Here is an 18,181-nt window from a genome sequence, read left to right on the forward strand (position 1 = left end):
TAGTCGATGTTGGCGGCGGAGCCCGGCTCCCGTAGGAGTCCAGGTGGAGTCTTCTTGCGGCTGAAGTTGTTGGAGTTCTCGGTGAAGGAGCCCGGCTCCCGTAGGAGCCCGGACGAAGTTGTCCTTTAGTCGATGCCACTGAGGACTTCGGCCGTGGGTATTTTATACCCAACAATAATCATGTAATAGAATCTTAGATCTAGGGATTTTCTAATTTTAAAAAATAAATTTTGATTTATTTTAGTCTTCCGCTGTATGATCTTGAAAAAGTTTCAAGATCTAACCCTGAAACCCTAGATATGGTTCCTACAGTTGTCGTATGTGATAGCAATTCTATCTCATATATGAATTCTTCTTTCACTAGTATTGGACTAATTCAAATCAGATTTGAGTTAAAACTTCTATACTTATTGGATCATGAAAATTATTTATAAATAGAGAGGATCTCTACATATAGATGCATAGCAAACAAATCAGATTGAGAGAAGAGAGAAAGAGAGAGATGTGCGTGTAAAGAGAGAAGCCCTTCTTCTTCCATTTGTCCTCTCCCTTTTGGTGCCACCCCTCCGCTCTTGGGCATCCCACCTACTGGCGTGAGGTGTCACACCAGCACATCTCCTCTCTTGTTTGATTGGATTGCGAAGATCGAAGTTCATCCTGCTTTCCTGCGGTGTCTGGCATGTATGCGAAGTAGAGGGTCTGCACATCCACGCTTTCGTGAAGGTTTAATTCAGATTATTTGAGATTTGATCTCTGGTTCTACTGCTAATCAGGTAAGGATTTGATTTTCATGTAGATTAACAAAAAAATTTTTAGATGCAATCTAGGTCATTCGAAAAGTAACAGTTTCATTTCCCTTCAGCTCATTACCTCCTATTTTATTGTTTTTATAGATCTTGAGAAACTAAGATGATACGAGATATGTGCAAAAGAGTGGTTAGAAGTTTTATTGAATTTGATTGTGAAAGTATTATTGAATTTTGTTGGGCATAAAATACCCATGGCCGAAGTCCTCAGTGGCATCGACTAAAGGACAACTTCGTCCGGGCTCCTACGGGAGCCGGACTCCTTCACCGAGAACTCCAACAACTTCAGCCGCAAGAAGACTCCGCCCGGACTCCTACGGGAGCCGGGCTCCGCCGCCGACATCGACTACAGGACAGCTCCGCCCGGACTCCTACGGGAGCCGGGCTCCGTCCTCAACGTCAACTGCTGGTAAGCCCCGCCCGGACTCCTACGGGAGCCGGACTTCGCCTTTAACCTTGACTGCAGGAAAACTCCACCCTGACTCCGGCGGGAGCCGAGCTTCGTCCTTGACTCCAACAACTTCAGCCGCAAGAAGACTCCGCCCGGACTCCTATGGGAGTCGGGCTCCGCCGCTGACATCGACTACAGGACAACTCCGCCCGGGCTCCTACGGGAGCCGGGCTCCACCGCCGACATCGACTACAGGACAGCTCCGCCCAGACTCCCACGGGAGCCGGGCTCCATCCTCAACGTCAACTGCTGGTAAGCCCCGCCCGGACTCCTACGGGAGCCGGACTTCGCCTTTAACCTTGACTGCAGGAAAACTCCGCCCTGACACCGGCGGGAGCCGAGCTTCGTCCTCGACTCCAACAACTTCAGCCACAAGAAGACTCTGCCCGGACTCCTACGGGAGCCGGGCTCCGCCGCCGACATCGACTACAGGACAACTCCGCCCGGGCTCCTACGGGAGCCGGGCTCCGCCGCCGACATCGACTACAGGACAGCTCCGCCCGGACTCCTACGGGAGACGGGCTCCGTCATCAACGTCAACTGCTGGTAAGCCCTGCCCGGACTCCTACGGGAGCCAAACTTCGCCTTTAACCTTGACTGCAGGAAAGCTTTGCCCGAACTCTGTGAGAGTCGGGCTCCGTTCTCGATTCCAACGGCTGCAGACGACCTTCATCTGGACCTCTACGGTAGTCGAACTCTGACCACTGCCGAACTTCAGCCGACAGATCAGCATTCCCAGGCCACAATCGTGGCCACGATTCTGCTACATTTCCTGCGGTGGATTCCGCGCAGCCCCACCACTTCCTGACAGGCTGCAGTAATGATCGCAGCACTGCTCCCCTCCCTGTGGCGGATCCCGCGTGGCTCCATTACTACCTGACCAGCCATGATAAACGGCCACGATTCTGCTACATTTTCTGCGGTGGATTCCGCACAGCCCCACCACTTCCTGACAGGCCGCAGTAATGATCGCAGCACTGCTCCCCTCCCTGTGGCGGATCCCGCGCGGCTCCATTACTACCTGACCAGCCACGATAAACGGCCACGATCCTGCTCCACCTCCTGCAACGGATACTGCGCGATTCTCCCATCCACTGGCAAGTCACGATGACGAACGCCACCCCACTTCGTGCGGCAGATTCCACGTGGCACGCCCCAGCGATAGCCACGGGTCCGTTCCACTACGCTTCGCAGCAAACTCCGCCTGACCCTGGGCAGTCCACTGCCAGACGGTTACAAATGTCGCCATCAATCCGTTGCCTCCTCCGCCTATAAAAGGGGGACCCAGATACGTTATTCCATAAGCTCATTTATTATCTCAAAACTCTGCTAAATTCTCCGTTCGAGCACTCCATTCTTGTTGAGGCAGAGAACTGACTTGAGCGTCGGAGAGTCTTGCCGGAGCAACCCCACCTCCGGTTTAGACTTCCTTTGTAGGTCCCGGCGGCGACCGCGACTTCTCCGACTCCAGCTTCTCCGACGCGAGCAGATTTTTGTACCAACAGGATTGGCGCTAGAGGAAGGGCCCTGAACCTTCGCAGTACCCTTGTTCTTGAAGGAGTGTTCAACGGAGCCACCTCCGATCGTCTCTCCGACACCCACTCCTTATTTTTCCCCACGAGATCCACACTCGATGCCTCCACGCAAGGCATCCACACGACGGTCCACGGCCTCCGCGGCCAGATCTCAGGCTCCGGCCTCCCCTCCTGTTTCTCAGCCTCCTCCTCCTCCTCCAGCGGCGGCGGTCAACGCAGAGCAATTCGACTTGCTGGCACAACAGGTCAGAGGCCTCGTCGAAGCTGTACAAGCAATGCAGCAGCAGCAACCGCAGGCGTCGGCGCATCCGAAAGGGGCATCTCCGGAATGCCAGAACCCGACGGTGGGGCGGGCCACTTGGGCCAGCCGCCCCATCCTTCCCGGAAAAATAAATCCAAGGGTAGAGAGCCCTCAATCGGATCATGACTCCACCCCTGGAAGATCCCTGCCCCCGTTCTGCCAAAGGACCCTCGAGACTCGAAGTCGAGAGGATTTCCTGGACCGGAGGCTCCAGGAGATGAACCGGCAGATTGAAGAACTCCGCCACGTGCCCTCCGCTTATGGTGAGGATATTTGCACTGACCCTCCCTTCTCTCAAATGATCATGCAGGAACCGATCCCGTCAAATTTCAAGCTTCCCCAGTTCGAAAGCTACGACGGGACTTCAGACCCGGTTGATCATCTGGAGGCCTTCCGGACGATGATGCTGCTTCACGGCGCTCCTGACGCCATCTTATGCCGGGCTTTCCCGTCTACTTTGAAGGGAGCAGCGAGGAACTGGTACTCAGCTTTGAAGCCGGGTACCATCTTTTCCTTCGATCAAATGAGCCACCAATTTGTGGCCCATTTTGTCAGCAGCCGGCGTCCCCGGAAGGGTTCAGAGTCCCTCATCAATATCAAGCAGAGGGAAGGGGAGTCCATACGGGCCTACGTCAACCGCTTTAACATTGCGGTGTTGGAGGTCCGGAACTTGGACCAATCAGTTGCCATGGCCGCCCTGAAAGGTGGCCTTCAGAAGAATGATCTTTTGTTCTCCCTGGAGAAGAAGTACCCCAGGGATTTTGTCGATTTACTGGCTCGGGCTGAAGGATACGCCAGAGCGGAAGAAGCCTTCAAAATGAAGGATGAAGAGACAGCAAGGGAGCGTCAAGCGGGAGATTCGAGTAAGCCCGCAGTTGAGAAAAGGCCAAAAGAAGCCCGGCCGCATTCCCGATCCCCTCCTGGACATAAGCGCGCCCATACTCCACCCCGGGCACGCAGGCAGAGAAGCCCGGACCGTGGGGTTCGGCGGGGCTCCCCACCAGGGAGATTTCGCAACTACGCCCCCCTCAATGCCTCGAAGGCCCAGGTATTAATGGAGGTCAGGGAGCAGCTCCCTAGGCCGGAGAGGATGCGCACACATCCCGGGAAGCGCAACCCCAACAAGTTCTGCCTCTACCACCGCGACCACGGCCACGACACCGAAGAATGCATCCAGCTCCAGGACGAGATCGAGGAGCTCATTCGGCGAGGTCGACTCGACAGATTCATCCGCCGCAGGCCTGAGGGTAGAGGAGACCAGCCAAGAGCCCTCCCACAGCCTGAACCGCAGAAAAGGGAGGAGCAACCCGGGGACCGACCTCCCATCAGGACCATCGACTCCATCACCGGAGGGCCTCAAGGAAGAGCGGGAAAACTGTAAATGTATCACTTACGATTTCACCTTGAATCTACTTTTCTTTCTACCTAACGTGCCCTTCCCACCTGGCGTGGATGTATTATGACTGGATATGATCCCTCCAAAAACACAGCCATGTCTGGAACAGGAGGAGAACCTCGTCCTAATATGAGCAAAGTCAAAGGCCCAGTTCTTTTAGACCGGGTGGGGGAAGAGGCCTTACAACGCCCTAATGCGCCCCCACAGCCATGTCAGGAACAGGAGGAGAACCTCGTCCTGACATGAGCAAAGTCAAAGGCCCGGTTCTTTTAGACCGGATGGGGGGAGAGGCCTTACAGCATCCAAATGTGCCCCCACAGCCATGTCAGGAACAGGAGGAGAACCTCGTCCTGACATGAGCAAAGTTGAAGGCCCGGTTCTTTTAGACCGGATGGGGGGAGAGGCCTTACAGCGCCCAAATGTGCCCCCACAGCCATGTCAGGAACAGGAGGAGAACCTCGTCCTAACATGAGCAAAGTCGAAGGCCCGGTTCTTTTAGACCGGATGGGGGGAGAGGCCTTGCAGCGTCCTAACGCGCCCCCGTAACCAGGCTGGTAACGAGAGGAGAACCTCACACCGACTCGAGCAAAATGGAAGGCCCGGACTCCTACGGGAGCCGGGTTCCGCCTACAAGGAAGACCTCACCCGGACTCCTACGGGAGCCGGGTTCCGCCTACAAGGAAGACCTCACCCGGACTCCTATGGGAGCCGGGTTCCGCTTACAGGGAAGACTTCACCCGGACTCCTGCGGGAGCTAGGTTCCGCCTGCAAGGAAGACTTCACCCGGACTCCTACGGGAGCCGGGTTCCGCCTACAAGGAAGACTTCACCTAGACTCCTGCGGGAGCCGGGTTCCGCCTACAGGGAAGACTTCACCCGGACTCCTGCGGGAGCCGGATTCCTCCTGCAAGGAAGACTTCACCCGGACTCCTACGGGAGCCGGGTTCCGCTTGCAAGGAAGACTTCACCCGGACTCCTACGGGAGCCAGGTTCTGCCTGCAAGGAAGACTTCATCCGGACTCCTACGGGAGCCAGGTTCCGCCTGCAAGGAAGACTTCACCCGGACTCCTACGGGAGCCGAATTCCGCCTGCAAGGAAGACTTCACCCGGACTCCTACGGGAGCCGGGTTCCGCCTACAAGGAAGACTTCGCCCGGACTCCTACGGGAGCCGGGCTCCATCCACGACTTCTGCAGCGGGGGATAATGGTGGTGAAACCCGACTGCCTAACAAGATCGGATGGAGGGAAAAAGCCCCCCCCCCGACGACGTCTACATCAAACAAGTCAAACGACAAGAAAGGTTCAGCAGACAACAATATCAGTGCAACGCGTGGACGAGCGCATCCTGGACCGTCCGACGGAGTCGCTGGCTCTCGGCCTCCACCTCTCGATGCCTCTTCCTCAAAACTTCGGACTCCGCCTCCGCGTCTGCGACGGCCCGCCGCTCAAGTGCCAGTTGGATCTTCACTTGTTATAGCTCGGCTGTCTTCTCCCCGAGGGAGACAGAGATCCCCTCAACAGTGCCTCTCAGGGCTTGAAGCTCTTCAGAATCTTGGGCGGAAGTAAGCTGCGCCCTGTTAGCCAGCTGCCTCTGAAGACGAACGACTTCGTCGGCCACCATCCGGAATCTCCCTTTATACTCTTCCACCTGCCTGCGCCAGCTAGCCCGCTGCACGTCGTGGCTCATCTCGGCATCTTGAAGCTACTTCTGAAGGTCGGAGACCTTCTGCGACCATCTCTGTTCATCATCGACCCGGGCCAAGAGTCGGGACAAATTTTCTTCCAGCTGGCCGATCTTCCTCCTCGCAGCTGACAGTTCCACCTTCAGGGCGCTGATCCTGGCTTCTTGAGCCCAAATTCGGTCGCTGGTGCTTTTCTTGCATTCCTTGAGTTCCTTTGCGAAGTTCGCTTTCCTTCGGCTGTAATCCATAATTGCCTTCACATGGAGACCCCGAAAGTGGGCGGCCTCAGCGGCGGCTTCAGAATAGTCTTCTCTCGATTTACGGAGCTCGCCTTCCGACTTCTTCAACTTCTTCGTCAGGTGAAGGACCTCCTTTTTTAACCGCTGGATCGTCGATTTCAGCGGGACCCCCAGGGGTAAGGGGAGTGCTTCTGCAGGACACTGCCATCGGAAGGTAGAAGCGTCAAAGAACGACTCATTGCAAGGAGAAAGGCAGAAAGAAGGAGGAAGGGGCAGGAGAAGCCATCCACAACAAGAAATTTGACTTTATTGATTGAATAATTTTGAAGGCAAACAGAAAGGAAATATTATGATGAAATAAGGGCACAAGATCTGAGGTCTCAGACCTCAGGGGCGGGAGGTGGAGAACTCGGTGCGGGGGCTGCGACCGCGGTGGCGGCGGACGAGGGGCCGGCCTCATCTTCAGACTCCTCGAGGAAGCCGAGGTCGAGCTCAGGAAATTTGCTGGCCACCTTCTCTTGGCAGAGCTCGAACCCCTTGGTGAACGCCTCCTGGCCGAACTGGATATTCAGGTTCCTCATCTCCGCGGAGACCTTGAATTCCTCCACCGCAAGGGCCCTGGCCTCCGAGACCAGGATCAGAGTTTGCTCGACCAAATGGGCGACCTCGGCCTCCGCCTTCCTCGCTGACTCCTCCAAGATCTGCCTCTCCTCCTCCCGGGCCCGCTTCTCTCTTTCCAGGGCCTCCTGGAGGGCGGCTGCTTCAGCCGACTTCGCTTGGAGGCGGGCAACCTCAGTTTGGCAGCGTTCCTCCGCCTGGAGGATGTCCCTCCTCATGCGGCTCACCGTCTCGATATAGGCAAAGAGCTGGTGCCTAATCTGCAAAGACGGATAGAGAATTACGACAGAAGCCGAGTGACCGTTTAAATAAAGATCCGTTTACCTCGAGGAAGGACCCCAAGGAGTCCCAAGCCCGCTGCTCAGGATCGGCACGGTCGATCCTCCCCACGACGCCGGACAGGATGCAGCCGTCGATCAACCGCTTGATCAAGTCCCTATCGTTGAAGGGATTCTTCGATCCCTCCTCAGAGCAGACGGACTCGTCCACAGCAGCTCGGTGGCTACTCGCCCTGCGAGCCACCGATTTCCTCCTCCTCTCCGCGGCGGGCGCCTCCATGGGGCGAACCCCCGGAGTGGGGGCCCCAGTCGGCGGGCTTCTCGAGGAGGCCCGGGGAGCCACTGGCTCGGCATCTGAAGGAATGTCGATGGCCGGGGCCGCCTGGACGGGCGCAGCCAAGCTCGTCTCCTCCGCTCTGGCCCTCTTCGCCGATCCGGAGGCCACCGCACCCTTTCTCTTTTGAGCTCTCATGCCCCTGGTGAGCATCCGCGTTGCTTCGGCATCCATTGCTAAAAAAAAAAAAAAAAAAAAGAGAGAGAAAGAAAAGAAAGAGAAGAAAGAAGAAAAAGGGGAAAAAGAAGCAACACCGATCAATCAAGAGTAAAAAAAAACAAAGAAAGAAGAAGAGAAAGAAAAAGAAGAGAGTAGGAAGGAAAAAGAAGTAAAGAGAAGAAGAAGAGGAAGGCAAGAAAAGAAAAGATAAGATGAATACTCGCTGGATCCTGAGGGCTCAGGCCGATGTTGAAAAGAAGCTGCTCCCTCAGAAGATTAGGAAGGGAAGGAGCGGGATAAGTTAGAAGCTTCTGGGTGGCCTGGAGGTCGTCCTCCCCCAGGCTGGGAGCCCGGCGGACGGAATCCCTCAGAGAACCCCAAGCGGGCAGGCCCAGTTCCAGGGTCGGGCAGTGGACGAAGAGGTATTTCTCCTTCCAATTGTGAATCGAGGAAGGAGCGCCTTTCAGCAACCCCTTCTTACCAAACTAGGGGGAGAAGTACCACCAGTCCTTCGTCGAAGGATGGCGTTTGAAGGTATAAAAATGCCTAAACAAAGAGAGAGACGGCTGAACCTCGACTACGTGGCAGAGGGAGAGAAACCCTATCAAAAACCTAAAGGAATTCGGGGCCACGGAAGCGAGAGAGATGTCCAAGAAGCGGAAGAAGGCAGCGACAAAGGCAAGAAGCGGAAGCCGGAGTCCGACACGGAACGCTTCCTGATACAAACAAAAGCGACCGGGAGGAGGAGTGCTGGCCCGATCAGAGGGGCCAGGTAGCTCCAGGTCGTACTCCGGAGGAACCCCATACTGAACCCTTATCAGAAGGAGTTCCTCCGAAGTCGAGGAGCATGGAATAACGTCCGGTGCGAAAATCGGGCGAGGCCCAGCTTCGGACGCAGGTTCGTCCACAGAGACGGGGACCTGGAGGTTTGAAGCAGAAGAACTCTCGGAACTACTGGGAGCAGAAGAGCCAGAGGACATTTTGAGTAGTTTCGAAGGGGAGATCTAAAGGATCCTAAAAAGACGGACCGAAAGGGGAGCGAAAGGCCAAAGACTAACTCGGAGGGATGCACAAAAGCAACAATAAGAAAAGAAGCCCCTAGGCGGTGAGAGGAAGGTTGGCACTAACCTATATTGCTCTGAGGGACCTGAGGGACGAAAAACGGAAGGCGCCTACGGCTCGAGAAGACGCTCACTAAAGCAGGACTCTCGAAGAGAAGACAGACACCAGCAAAAACTCAGGAATGGAGTAGGACGCCTAAAGGAGGAAGGACGGGTTTACATAGACCTTGGGATCCGGCGCCATAATGATCGCGAATCCCCCGGGCCAGTCCGCATCCGACACGTATCCCACTCCCCCTGACGGGCGGCTGAAAGCGGCTGACGGTTGGCAGGATCATAATTGCGCTGTACCTAGGCCAGTGTACCTGCGGGAATTTCGAAGCGTCCCCTCATACCGCTCCAATTCGAAAAGACTCCGGCACGCGCACATTAAATGCCAAAATATCCGGAGGCGGCAGTGCGCAGGATTCGAAGGGACGGTTTCGGATGTGCCCATCTCTCTCTCTGTGTACTTCCTTCGTTTGAAATTCAAACTCGAAAGTAGGGGAACTGGTGTTGGGTATAAAATACCTACGGCCGAAGTCCTCAGTGGCATCGACTAAAGGACAACTTCGTCCGGGCTCTTACGGGAGCCGGGCTCCTTCACTGAGAACTCCAACAACTTCAGCCGCAAGAAGACTCCGCCCGGACTCCTACGGGAGCCGGGCTCCGTCCTCAACGTCAACTGCTGGTAAGCCCCGCCCGGACTCCTATGGGAGCCGGACTTCGCCTTTAACCTTGACTGCAGGAAAACTCCGCCCTGACTCCGGCGGGAGCCGAGCTTCGTCCTCGACTCCAACAACTTCAGCCGCAAGAAGACTCCGCCCGGACTCCTACGGGAGCCGGGCTCCACCGCCGACATCGACTACAGGACAACTCCGCCCGGGCTCCTACGGGAGCCGGGCTCCGTCGCCGACATCGACTACAGGACAGCTCCGCCCGGACTCCCACGGGAGCCGGGCTCCATCCTCAACGTCAACTGCTGGTAAGCCCCGCCCGGACTCCTACGGGAGCCGGACTTTGCCTTTAACCTTGACTGCAGGAAAACTCCGCCCTGACTCCGGCGGGAGCCGAGCTTCGTCCTCGACTCCAACAACTTCAGCCGCAAGAAGACTCCGCCCGGACTCCTACGGGAGCCGGGCTCCGCCACCGACATCGACTACAGGACAACTCCGCCCGGGCTCCTACGGGAGCCGGGCTCCGCCACCGACATCGACTACAAGACAGCTCCGCCCGGACTCCTATGGGAGCCGGGCTCCGTCCTCAACGTCAACTGCTGGTAAGCCCCGCCCGGACTCCTACGGGAGCCGGACTTCGCCTTTAACCTTGACTGCAGGAAAGCTTTGCCCGAACTCTGTGAGAGCCGGGCTCCGTTCTCGATTCCAACGGTTGCAGACGGCCTTCGTCCGGACCTCTACGGTGGCCGGACTCTGACCACTGCCGAACTTCAGCCGACAGATCAGCATTCCCAGGCCACAATCACGGCCACGATTCTGCTACATTTCCTGCGGTGGATTCCGCGCAGCCCCACCACTTCCTGACAGGCCGCAGTAATGATCGCAGCACTGCTCCCCTCCTTGTGACGGATCCCGTGTGGCTCCATTACTACCTGACCAGCCACGATAAACGGCCACGATTCTGCTACATTTCCTGCGACGGATTCCGCGCAGCCCCACCACTTCCTGACAGGCCGCAGTAATGATCGCAGCACTGCTCCCCTCCCTGTGGCGGATCCCGTGCGGCTCCATTACTACCTGACCAGCCACGATAAACGGCCACGATCCTGCTCCACCTCCTGCAACGGATACTGCGTGATTCTCCCATCCACTGGCAAGTCACAACGACGAATGCCACACCACTTCGTGCGGCAGATTCCACATGGCACGCCCCAGCGATAGCCACGGGTCCGTTCCACTACGCTTCGCAGCAAACTCCGCCTGACCCTGGGCAGTCCACTGCCAGACGGTTACAAATGTCGCCATCAATCCGTTGCCTCCTCCGCCTATAAAAGGGGGACCCAGATACGTTATTCCATAAGCTCATTTCTTATCTCAAAACTCTGCTAAATTCTCCGTTCGAGCACTCCATTCTTGTTGAGGCAGAGAACTGACTTGAGCGTCGGAGGGTCTTGCCGGAGCAACCCCACCTCCGGTTTAGACTTCCTTTGCAGGTCCCGGCGGCGACCGCGACTTCTCCGACTCCAGCTTCTCCGGCGCGAGCAGATTTTTGTACCAACAAATTTGATGTAAGATTCATTGGATATTATTGAATTTATTGAGACATTAAAGTTGAAATTTAGATTATTAAATTTTGAACTTAAATTACTAATTAATTATTGTGTTATTGCTTTATGATAGTATGATGAGATGCCTTACATATTTATGGAAAAAGTTTCTTAAGAGTATGTGGTGGTTGCTATGACCTCTGACTCATAATCTCGGATCGAAAGTGTATCATAACTATTTAATGATAAATTTAGTGGCCAATACAAGTATTGTCCTTCTGAACTATTTGGTGCCATTAGCCCAAGCAAAAGTGCTAGCATGCTGATGCTACACACCTGGCAATACAATTCACAATCATACTAATATAGCACAGTGAGTCTGATATGCAAGCCAATTGCGATGCATCAAAGGAGAGATGGCACCCTCCAGCAAGAGAGAGGATCCATATTCTTGGATTCATTTAGTTAAATTGATGTCTATGTATATAGTCTCTGGAAGAATAGTTTTGATACGTTTGGTTTGAATATAAAAAAATGATTTTGATATATTAGACTTATTTTTAAAAAATTATATAAAATATTATCTATATTTTAAATAAATTAATAATAGAAAGAAAAAAATATAAGTAAGTAAAATTAATAATATTTTGAAAGAAAAATATTTTATTTATTTTTAATTTATTGACAAGTGAGATTTCTATGTCCTATGTGGATTGATTGATCGCCGTAGAAATGCTATTTGCCAATCTCTCCCATTTAAAACCTCCAACTAAATCAGTTTGTCATTCTCCCATGCTTTCTGTCCTCGGCCTGACAGCTGTTTCTCTCTCTCCCTTGCCGATCCAGCTCTTTCGGTCCTCCGTCTGGCAAGTTAGTGCAGCGAAATGGCTCCTCCTCTACTCTCCTTTCCCGGCAAAAACCCGCCGATCGTCCCCCTCCCTTCCCTTTACCGCCCCACCACCACCACCGCCACCGCTACCACCTCCTTCCGCTCACCGCCTCCACCACCGCCGTCGATCGGCTCCGCCGCCCGCATCCAGAAGCTGATCGCCGCCCAGTCGGATCCCCTCCTCGCGAAGGAGATCTACGACGTGGCCTCGTCCCTCCGCCCTGATCTCCTCCGTCGCTCCTCCCTCCACACTCTCATCCTCAAGCTCGCCCGCGCCCGCCACTTCTCCGCCGCCCTCTCGTTCCTCCGCCACCTCCCCTCCCCCTCCCCCGCTCTTCTCTCCTCCCTCTTCCACACTTTCTCCCGCGTCTCCCGCCCCGACCTCGCCCTCTCCGCCTTCCGCCGCCTCCTCCTCTCCTCCTCCCCCCCTTGCCCCAAGCTATTCAACCGCCTCCTGTCCGCCCTCGCCACCCACCCCTCCTCCCTGCCCGCCGCCCTCTCCCTCCTCAAGTCCGCCTCCTCCCTTGGTGTCACGCCCACCACCCGTTCGTTCAATGTCCTCATGTTCGCCTTCTGCCGCGTTGGCAAGCTTAGCGTCGCCTACTCCCTCTTTAACCGCATCTTTGCTGTTGGTCTCACTCCCGACGTCGCCTCCTATCGGATCCTCATGCAGGGTCTCTGCCGGAAGAGCCAGGTTGGCACCGCCATCAGCCTCCTCGACGACATGCTCAACAAGGGCTTCGTTCCTGATGCGCTCACATACACTACGCTCCTCAACAGTCTCTGCCGTAAGAAGAAGCTCCGTGAGGCCTACAAGCTGCTGTGCCGCATGAAGGTGAGGGGATGCAACCCCGACATCGTTCACTACAACACGGTCATCATCGGGTTCTGCAGGGAGGGGCGGCCGCTCGACGCCTGCAAGGTGATCGAGGATATGCCCAAAAATTTTGGCTGCTTGCCGAATCTTGTGTCGTACGCAATATTGGTTCATGGGTTGTCCTCTCGGGGCCTGTTTGAGCAGGCCAATGGGTATTTGGAGGACATGATGGGAAGGGGGCTTGTGCCGCACTTCTCAGTCTTCCATGCTCTGATTAAAGGGTTCTGTGGTGTGGGGAAGGTAGATGAGGCTTGCCGGGTCTTGGAGGGAATGCTGAGGCAGGGGGTGGCGCCGCACGTGGATACTTGGGATTTGATAGTGGCAGGAGTTTGTGATGAGGATAGAGAGAAGTTGGAGGCGGCTGTTCTGAAAGTGGTGAAGGAGGAAGAGTGGCGAAGGTGCACAAAGATCGTGCAATTAGGTGGTGCCTTGGAGGAGTATATGATCAGGAGGTTTTGCATGAGAAATTTGCAGAGAGATCGTTGTTGGTGAACCTTTTGGTCTTCAGTGCATGATGTCAGTTGGAGGAAAAAAAGCATGGGATACACCAGGAACTCTAAAGTGGAATTTCTTCAATTTTCAAAAATGGATCTTGTGGTTTAGCTGAAATGAGGAGACAACAAATGGAAGGCAGTATCGAGGTACATATCTGCATCACTAGTTCTTTCTGACAGTTATAAGGTATTTTTAAGGTGTGAACTACGTATTGTGTCAGCTAATCAAGCAAACTCTAAGCTAGTCTTTGTTTTTTATTTCCAATATTATTTTTTTCTGAAAATCTTCCTTGCAGTTTGATTTTGATGATTCTGAATTAAAAGGAAACAGTTAAAACCTCACAAGTGACTCATTTTTTGTGGTTATAGGTTGGAAATAACCAAAAACTGGTTTGAAATGTATTCTGAATGTGCGTGCATGTACAGACATATCTCGGAAAATGACTTGTCCAAATAATTAGTATAATATCGTGCTAGGAATTTTGTAAGTATCTTGTAAACAAAATCAGATGCATTGAAAATGTTGCTCAAATTTTCTTTCTGCCATTAAGGTGGTTCTTGTGTTTCTAGTATATATAACTAATGGTAAGCAAAGAAACTACCAAGTAGTTTTCATGTATGAAAAAAGGATTACTGGTGTTAATTATTGCACATCAAGAATTCCATTTAGGGACACAATTCTAATAGTGAATTTGATGCAGTAAAAGGAGAGGAGAACCGGTATTGATAGTGTTGGGTATAAAATATCTTCAGCCGAAGTTCTCAACGGGATTGACCCTCACGAGTCGTCTCCAACTCCAACGGTGAAGCAGACTCCGTCCGGACTCCTACGGGAGCCGGGCTCGCCTCCAACTCCGGTTGCAAGGAAGATTCCGCCCGGACTCCTACGGGAGCCCGGCTCCGTCACCAACTCCAACGGCGAAGCAGACTCGGCCCGGACTCCTACGGGAGCAAGGCTCGCCTCCAACTCCGACCGCAAGCAGACTCCGCCCGGACTCCTACTGGAGCCGGGCTCCGTCACCAGCTTCAACTGCAAGCAGACTCCTCCCGGACTCCTACGGGAGCTGGGCTCCGTCACCAACTCCAACGGCTGGTAAGTTTCGTCCGGACTCCTACGGGAGCCGGACTTCGCCCCTGACTTTAATTGCAGGAAGGCTCCGCCCGGACCCCTACGGGAGCCGGGCCTCGTCCCCGACTCCGGCTGCAGACGGACCTCGTCCGGACTCCTACGGGAGCCGGACTCCGCCCACAACTCCGACCGCAAGCAGACTCCGCCCGGACTCCTACGGGAGCCGGGCTCCGTCACCAACTTCAACTGCAAGCAGACTCCGTCCGGACTCCTACGGGAGCCGGGCTCCATCACCAGCTTCAACTGCAAGCAGACTCCACCCGGACTCCTACGGGAGCCGGGCTCCGTCACCAACTCCAACGGCTGGTAAGCTTCGTCTGGACTCCTACGGGAGCCGGACTTCGCCCCTGACTTTAATTGCAGGAAGGCTCCGCCCGGACCCCTACGGGAGCCGGGCCTCGTCCCCGACTCCGGCTGCAGACAGACCTCGTCCGGACTCCTACGGGAGCCGGACTACGCCCACAACTCCGACGGCAAGGAAGACTCCGCCCGGACTCCTACGGGAGCTGGGCCCGTCTCCAACTCCGACTGCAAAGAAGACTCCGCCCGGACTCCTACGGGAGCCGGGCTCCGTCACCAACTCCAACGGCTGGTAAGCTTCGTCCGGACTCCTATGGGAGCCGGACTTCGCCCCTGACTTTAATTGCAGGAAGGCTCTGCCCGGACCCCTACGGGAGCAGGGCCTCGTCCCCGACTCCGGCTGCAGACAGACCTCGTCCGGACTCCGCCCACAACTCCGACGGCAAGGAAGACTCCGCCCGGACTCCTACGGGAGCCGGGCCCGTCTCCAACTCCGACTGCAAAGAAGACTCCGCCCGGACTCCTACGGGAGCCGGGCTCCGTCACCAGCTTCAGCTGCAAGCAGACTCCGCCCGGACTCCTACGGGAGCCGGGCTCCGTCACCAACTCTAACGGCTGGTAAGCTTCGTCCGGACTCCTGCGGGAGTCGGACTTCGCCCCTGACTTTAATTGCAGGAAGACTCCGCCCGGACCCCTACGGGAGCCGGGCCTCGTCTCCAACTCCGGCTGCAGACAGACCTCGTCCGGACTCCTACGGGAGCCGGACTCCGCCCACAACTCCGACCGCAAGCAGACTCCACCCGGACTCCTACAGGAGCCGGGCTCCGTCACCAACTTCAACTGCAAGCAGACTCCGCCCGGACTCCTACGGGAGCCGGGCTCCGTCACCAGCTTCAACTGCAAGCAGACTCCGCCCGGACTCCTACGGGAGCCGGGCTCCGTCACCAATTCCAACGACTGGTAAGCTTCGTCCGGACTCCTACGGGAGCCGGACTTCGCCCCTGACTTTAATTGCAGGAAGACTCCGCCCGGATCCCTACGGGAGCCAGGCCTCGTCCCCGACTCCGGCTGCAGACAGACCTCGTCCGGACTCCTACGGGAGCCGGACTCCGCCCATGACTCCGACTGCAAGCAGACTTCGCCCGGACTCCTACTGGAGCCAGGCTCCGTCACCAGCTTCAACTGCAAGCAGACTCCGCCCGGACTCCTACAGGAACCGGGCTCCGTCACCAACTCCAACGGCAAGGAAGACTTCGCTCAGACTTCTACGGGAGCCGGGCTCGTCTCCAACTCCGACTGCAAGGAAGACTCCGCCCGGACTCCTACGGGAGCCGGGCTCCGTCACCAACTTCAACCGCTGGTAAGCTTCGTCCGGACTCCTATGGGAGCCGGACTTCGCCCTTGACTTTGATTGCAGGATGACTCCGTCCAGACCCCTACGGGAGTCGGGCCTCGTTCCTGACTCCGACTAAAGGAAGACTTCGTTCGGACTCTTACGGGAGCCGGATTTCGGGCTCCTCTCAAATGGATAGCCAACCATCCCTCGCCGCCAGACACTCCAGCCGAGCTTCAGCCGACAGGTCTGCACTCCCTGGCGTGACGCAGCAACGGCCACGATCCTGCTCCACTTCCTGCGACGGATTCCGCATGGCCCCATTATTCCCTGGCAGACCGTTATGATGCCCACGATCCTGCTCCACTTTCTGCGACGGATTCCGCACGGCCCCATTATTCCCTGGCAGACCGCTATGATGCCCACGATCCTGCTCCACTTCCTGCGACGGATACCGCGCGATTCTTCCACCCTCTGGCAAGTTGCGACAACGGACGCCGCTCCACTTCCTGCGGCAGACTCCACGTGGCGCGCTTCGGTGATAGCCACGGGTCTACCCCACTACTCTTCGCAACAAACTCCGCCTGACCCTGGACAGCCCACGACCAGACGGTTACAAACATCGCTATCAGTCTGTTGCTCCCTCCGCTTATAAAAGGGGGAGCCCCAGATACGTTAAGCTCTAAGCTCTCATTTTTACCTAGAAACTCTGCTAAAATTTCCGTTCGAGCACTCCATTCTTGTTGAGGCAGAGAACTGATTTGAGCGTCGGAGGGTCTTGCCGGAGCAACCCCACCTCCGGTTGAGACTTCTTTTGCAGGTCCCGGCGGCGACCGCGACTCCCTTGACTCCAGCTTCTCCGGCGCAAGTGGATTTTTGCACCAACAGTATTGGCGCTAGAAGGAGGGCTGAACCTTCGCGGTACCCTTGTTCTTAAAGGAGCGCTCGACGGGACCGCCCCCGAGCATCTTTTCCGGCGTCCTCTCCTCCTTCCTCCACTTGGTCTTTGCTCAATGCCTCCCCGCAAGGCGTCCACGCGACGATCCACGGCCTCCGCGGCCAGATCTCAGGCTCCAGCCTCACCTCCTATTTCCCAACCTCCTCCTCCTCCTCCAACGACGGCGGTCGGCACGGAGCAGTTTGACCTGCTAGCGCAGCAGGTCAGAGGCCTCACTGAAGCTGTGCAGGCCATGCAGCAGCAGCAGCCACAGGCATCAGTGCGCCTGGAAAGGGTGTCACCGGAACACCAGAATCCGACGGTGGGGCGGGCCACTTGGACCAGCCGTCTCGTCTTTCTTGGGAAGACAAATCCGAGGGTGGAGAGCCCTCAATCGGATCACGACTCCACCCTTGGAAGATCCCTGCCCCCATTCTGCCAGAGGACCCTCGAGACCCGCAGTCGAGAGGATTTCCTGGACCGGAGACTCCAAGAGATGAACCGACGGATCGAAGAACTCCGCCACGCTCCCCCCGCTTATGGTGAGGATATTTGCACTGACCCTCCATTTTCTCAAATGATCATGCAGGAACCGATCCCGCCAAACTTCAAGCTCCCCCAGTTCGAAAGCTACGACGGGACTTTGGACCCAGTGGATCATCTGGAAGCCTTCCGGACGATGATGCTGCTTCATGGCGCTTCCGACGCCATTCTATGCCGAGCCTTTTCATCCACCTTGAAAGGAGCGGCGAGAAACTGGTACTCGGTGCTGAAGCCGGGTACCATCTTTTCCTTCGATCAGATGAGCCACCAATTCGTGGCCTATTTTGTCAGCAGCCGGTGGCCCCGGAAGGGTTCGGAGTCCCTCATCAATATCAAGCAGAGGGAAGGGGAGTCCATTCGGGCCTACATCAACCGCTTCAACGTCGCAGCGCTGGAGGTCTGGAATTTGGACCAATCAGTCGCAATGGCCACTCTGAAGGGCGGCCTTCAGAAGAATGATCTTTTGTTCTCCCTGGAGAAAAAGTACCCCAGGGATTTTGCTGATTTGTTGGCTCGGGCTGAAGGGTACGCCCGAACGAAAGAAGCCTTCAAAATGA

The 18,181-nt window shown here is 55.8% G+C and overlaps 1 protein-coding gene across 4 annotated transcripts in view; it reads left to right on the forward strand.

The window, feature by feature from the left end:
• The first annotated feature begins 11,901 nt into the window (after positions 1–11,901).
• Positions 11,902–18,181, forward strand: part of LOC105036158 (uncharacterized) — a 39,720-nt gene continuing 33,440 nt past the window's right edge. For all 4 annotated transcript variants that reach the window (XM_073250007.1, XM_019847559.2, XM_073250008.1 and 1 more), the window contains exon 1: positions 11,902–13,529. In XM_073250007.1, coding sequence (XP_073106108.1) covers positions 12,007–13,380 — 1,374 coding nt within the window. In that variant the 5' untranslated portion in view covers positions 11,902–12,006 and the 3' untranslated portion in view covers positions 13,381–13,529. The remainder of the gene's footprint in view (positions 13,530–18,181) is intronic.

Source organism: Elaeis guineensis, chromosome 16 (assembly GCF_000442705.2).
Source record: "Elaeis guineensis isolate ETL-2024a chromosome 16, EG11, whole genome shotgun sequence".
Lineage (NCBI taxonomy): Eukaryota > Viridiplantae > Streptophyta > Magnoliopsida > Arecales > Arecaceae > Elaeis > Elaeis guineensis.